At 28.4% G+C, this 6,000-nt stretch overlaps 1 protein-coding gene across 1 annotated transcript; it reads right to left on the bottom strand.

Moving 5' to 3' along the window:
• Nucleotides 1-2,120: 2,120 nt before the first annotated feature.
• LOC130901842 (venom serine carboxypeptidase-like) lies at nt 2,121-5,112 on the bottom strand. Its single transcript, XM_057813470.1, has 3 exons — nt 4,250-5,112; nt 3,669-3,869; nt 2,121-2,828 (listed from the first exon to the last, which is right to left on the bottom strand). Exons 1-3 carry the CDS (start codon nt 4,875-4,877, stop codon nt 2,215-2,217), a joined length of 1,443 nt encoding a protein of 480 aa, XP_057669453.1. The 5' UTR covers nt 4,878-5,112; the 3' UTR covers nt 2,121-2,214.
• Nucleotides 5,113-6,000: the final 888 nt, after the last annotated feature.

The raw sequence follows: 6,000 nt of genomic DNA on the forward strand, positions 1-6,000 counted from the left end.
AAAGTTATTTATGAATTAAGCTGTGTCAGTGTTGTTTGTGTATTTTTGTTTACAGATTATAGTGATATATTGTTGGTGAAATTTTGAGAATAAACAATATACTTTATTTGCAAATTCATTAATTTAATGCATTTAATCGGATACCTTTATATTTATAATATAAAAATTTGAAACATTTTTAATATTGCTGCTGTACAATAAAAAGTAGTTAGGTGGATTTAATATTGTTAGCAAGGTTAACAGCAAGATTATGTCCCTAGAAAACAACTACCTAACCTTAATTTCATTGTCTGTGTGAGGTTTCATGAGATGCAGAAGGAGTTTGACATTGGAAGGTCCCTGGAAGATCAATTTACTTTATAGAAAAGTCGCAAATGGTTAGCTTTGTTTTTATTCGTACTATTAAATAAAAAAAACAAAGAAAATAAAAAAAATACATATATTTCTGGCAGAAAAATGAAAACTTGAGATTTCATCAAGGAGTAAATAGTTTTATTTTTAATTTGTATTATCGAATTATGTAAAAATTTTATTTGCATCCGTCTAAAAACAGAGTAAAATTTTAATGATCGTACCTTCTCCGCATATACGGTACAAAATTCTGATTCTAGCAGAAATTTAGTTCAACTAAAAAAAAATCACACATAATTCGCTTTATTTTGATATGTGCTACTTAGAAATTACCCTTAACTAATTTGCACTCTCAGTAGGCTGGCCATAAAAACTTTTTTCAAAAATGGGACGGACATATTATTTTTGCGGTTGAGGTATAGGGTACAGGAAAGAGCTCAAATGTACCGAAAATTTCAAATTTATTTTGCATTTAAATTTCAAAGCCTTTAAAATATCAAAAAGCGTAAAATATTTTTAGGATGTTTGATACTGGCCTAACCCAAAACTAAATAAAAATGTTTTATAGTTATGCATGTTTATGCAAACACTTATTATGTTTATGAAATTTTTGAAACCAAATACAAAAACTGGGTATTTACAAAACATCTTACAATTAAATAGTCTGTTCTAACATGTATACAAATGACAGTTCAATCAACATTTTCATTTGAACGTCCTGATTGTTGTGTACTTTCTCTTCCTTTGTTCCAAAATTACTTCTGGAACTATTTCATTTTTTATGAGCTTTTCGTAAAATTCATGACAAGAATGATCGATATTCACTCAGACCATCAAAATGGTACTTACCGTTTCATACATTTTTTCTAAATCTACATGAGTATTGATTAGTGAATTTAAATCTTCACCAAATGTGTAAGAAGAAATTACCAAATAACTGTTTTTACTTATTTTATAAAACTTAAAATCATTCAAATTTTCATATTACTGGTAAAATAACGGGACTTTTCATAAACCGACGTGACAACCCCAAAAGTCTAATATAAAACATAAAAGTAACGTGCGCTCTGAAAAAAATAATCATTACAGAAAAAAATTAGATTACAATGAAAAAATTATCTTATTGTTATTTTATTTCTTATATAATCACTTCAATCTACAGTAAAGTCTTTTTGCATTATGGTTCAACTTGTTTGGGAATGTTTTCAGACAATAAATAAATCACACAGTAAAATTTCAAGTAATCTACTTTTACTACTCTCCATGGCGATGGTAACTGAAGTTAGATGTGATTATAGGTATTGTTCTACCTTAAAGTTTAATATTAAGATAGTATTATATGTATGACATCAAATGGTTAGTTTATGGCGTTTCTCTTTGTTGCCATTGTTGTTGCCATCCTGGTGCTCTGAATAGGAACTTATCCCAGCCCAGAAATTTCTAGAATGATTTGGAAAGTTTCAAAATGAGAGCAATTTATTATGATCGATCAGGAATGTTCGGAAAGTTCTTCTAAAATTATGTTTAAAGTTCCATAATGATCTAGAAAGTTCTAAAATGTGTGAAGTTTGTTATGATTGATTTAGAATGTTCTAGAAATTTCCGAAATGTTCTGAAAAGATCCAAAATGAATGCGATTTATTATGAACGATTTAGAATGTTCGAGAACGTTCCAGAGAAATCTCTAGAATGATTTAGAAAATTTTGAAATGAGAGCAAATTATTTAAGCGCAGAGTTTCTCCGCTAAATAAAAATTAAAACTCGATGAGAGAATTTATCAACTCTTTTAATATATTTTGTAATATAATCACTATTTATATGTTACAATAAAAATATTTTCAAGAGATTCAACAATATTTATTTTATTTCATTGTTTTATTATGAAAAGGTTTATTTTTTGTAAATCTATTAATAAGATCAAAAGCCCATTGTGTTTGATCTGCTGGTACCATGTGACCAGCATTTCTCACCAATATTTCAGTCAAATTTCCAGCTTGTTTTACATAACCTGCTAAATCAGTACCAACATACCAAGGGTACCTTTTAGCCGTCTTATACTGCGCAGCACTGTTAAATTCCAAATTCTGTAAGAAGTTTACTGTTAAAGGATAAGCAACGATTATATCTAATTGTCCATTGTAAAATATTATCCTGTAATAATTCAGTAGTTCAGATATCCAAGATTTAACGCTTTGCATTAAATCCCCTTGTAAATTTTTTTCTACTGTCTCAGCTACAGTACCGAATGGTGTTGCGCCTACATGTATCGCCGCTCTAACATCGTTTCTTTGTACATATTTTCCTGCATATTGTATTTCTAATCCATTGGGATCTGTAGGGTATAAAAAATTGAAATAATTCTGGAATCCAGTTGCATTTGTAAAGAGTGAAGAACTATTGCTAAAACTGCCATCCAATAAGTTGTTGAATAATTCAGCAGCTTTTTCATATTGTTGATTTTGTATGTATTTGACACCTGTGATAAAAATAAAATTACTCAAAAATTTGTTATCACATTCAATCAGATACTTCTGATACATAATTACTATTATTATAACCATAGATAATTCAGTTTCAAAAAACTAATGTGTTTATTGTTTATAAAACATAATTTCACTTATTATTTGTCCTTTTCATTTAGAAATTAATTTGCAAGGTATATAGTAGGGTGATTCATTTCCAGAAATTCTCACCATTTAAAATGCATGTAAAAACATTTTTTGTCAAATTTCTAATACTTAGTCACTAAATCTATTTCGAAGAGTATAAAATTCCCCACAAGGTCCATCAAACTGATTTGTATTTTATAGTAAAAAGTTGGTATTAGAAAGTATTAGAAATTTGAATCCTTAATCCTTTTTTTCGGAAATGAATCACCATAGTATATAGGGTTGTGGAAAAAAATTTATGATGCAAAGGAATATCAATGTAAAATATTTCATCAACTTTTTAACCATCTCTGCATAATAGATTTATATACTGTTAAACTGAAACAGATTAATTAATATCATGACATTTTGGTAAATTTTTTGTTTTATTTTAATTTGTTCAATTTACCTTGAAGTTTATTTTTGTACATTTTGAGTTAACCTTCAGTCCCTGAAGATAATAGCTTGGTTAACGAAACACTGTTATTGTGAGTGTTGATGTAGTGGTAATGTGTGTTCAGTGACTTTTTGAAATTTACTAACTAGACTTTAAAAGCGAAAAATTAGGTGAATATACTTATGATTAGTATTAGCCAAAAATGTGTAATTCAATAATTATAAGCTGAAATAAGAAAAAAGGAGCAGTCGAATATATTAAAAATCATTACCTTGTTGTTCAATTTGCTGAAAAATCTGTTGATAATTGGAATCAATTAATCCTAATTGATATAAATAATCACCATAGTTTATCTGATGCTCTGGATCACAAAAGCCATTTCCTATGGTTATACCACGCAAATTGATTTTCAGTTTGGCTTGAGGATTGTTTTTGTGGATAGTATAAGCAATGGCAGGTGCATATTTCCCACCTAAAAGGTATATTATGCTGAATATGATTATCCACGGATTTCTACCACAAATATTTTTTTACAAAACACTGAAGCACTTCGAATCGATACATTGAATTCAAATCCTTCAAATTTTATAAATTATTTTTGCCTTTATAAAAAATAGCTACATCACAAATTTTTATTAATGGTTTCCTTCTTGAGTGTCCTTTGCTATAGTATATTCCAGCTAGAAAACTCTGTCTGAAATAATTCACCCGTAAAAACATTTTATATGATTACATTCACTGTTATAGATACAATTTTTTTAATACATCTTCACGAACTACTTCAGAATATTAATATTACCTTCTCATATTTATTATTTCTAAAACATAATTAGAATATGTATTAATACTAACCGTAAGATTCTCCAGATACATAGAAATCATTTTTCTGCAACTCAGGAAATAGAGTGAAAAATTGTATAAGAGCAACATATAAATCCTCTCCGACTTTCGTTTCGTTTTGAGCATAACCACCATTTGTGAAGCTGTAGCCAGTCCCTACTGGGCTATCTATGTAGATAACAGAATGTGTTTCCACCCATGAAAATGGTCGAATTTTTAATCCCTTCTCAGGTTTTACTTTAAATGGACCTATTTCTCCAAATAGACCAATTAAGGAAGAAGCACCTGGACCTCCTTGAAGCCACAAAATAACTGGAGCGTTCGAGTAATCATTTAAGGCTGGGAAAAACCAAAAAAATAGGTTAGAGTTAAAAGTTTTATCCACTGTTAAATAGCCTGAATAGCTCTTAGTTTTCTTAAAACCATTAAAATATACAGTTGAAGCTAATAATGCATCCTGTATCCTGTTTTGTTCAATGAAAGGAGTTAATATAAGGGGAACCCCGGGATCATCGGTGATTTCTTCTGTAGGAATTTTTGGATAAACATTAATAAAACTTGAATGGGTTATTTGGCCAGATAAACACACAACTAACACTAAAATTATTAGTTTTCTTATATTTACACTTAGCAAATACATAATATATGTAATTTTTAAATTGCCGTGATTTCACAAAATATACTATCTGTTATTAAATTTGTAAATAAAAATCATTTAGTCAGACTTCAGTTGGATTATTTATATTCGAATCACGATAGAATCATATTAATCAAAATAGTGTTTTATTTACTTTACAAACGCAGATAAACCGTAGAGTTAATATTAGGTTAATATTAACTACGAGATAAATATAATTTGGTTCACACTGACTGTTAGGCAATATTATATACAAATGTTTATAATGTCTATAGGAACTAGTGACATCTGGTATCATTTCAAAAGTAAAATAGAGATATCTTGTCGTTATTTTTTGGAGTAGAAATTTGTAATACAAATATGTTAGTTCAATTTCTCAAGTAGAGGTGTCTATACACATGTCTCAACATATTTTGATGAAGCTGAGACTGGAAATTGATTTATAGAATATGGACGTTATTCAAATGGAATATTTTTAAATACGTTTCTCGGCAAAATCTGCAAATGGCACACTAAGCTAATTTGTTTTGTATGATTTTTGAAACGTGAGTGGAACGTCGAGATTTTGGCAAAATAAATCAGTTAGCAGCGTCCAAAATATTACTTGACATATAGTTAATTTTATATTTTAATGTTGCTTTGTATTCTAAAACTAAAAATGATGAAAAAATAGTTACACAGTATACCGTAGATTGTTTGGTGACGTATATTAATTGAAAAGAAGAAAGGAAAAAGAATGTTGAGCGTTAATCGTAACTTAAAAGCTCAAATGGGAATATTAATAACATCTGTATTACTCAAAACGTCATTTTTTAGTTGTATTCCAAAATATTTACTTAGTATTTATTAACAAAGTAGCGATACTTTGTAATAAAATTTTGATTAATGATCCTAAATAGTATGTTGATTCGAAATAATGATCTGGATCAAATATCAAAAGAATTATTATAAATTGTCGTTATTCGTGGTCTGTCATTGATGACAGATGTTGGGAAATAGCATTAAAATTTGACATTTGACATGTTATAGAATCTTGTAAAATTGATTTATATCCTATCTATGTCTAAACGCTATTATGATAATCTAATAGTTATTTACGTTAGTCTTGGAAGTCTTGGAAGTGATT

The sequence above is a fragment of the Diorhabda carinulata genome, chromosome X (assembly GCF_026250575.1).
Source record: "Diorhabda carinulata isolate Delta chromosome X, icDioCari1.1, whole genome shotgun sequence".
NCBI lineage: Eukaryota > Metazoa > Arthropoda > Insecta > Coleoptera > Chrysomelidae > Diorhabda > Diorhabda carinulata.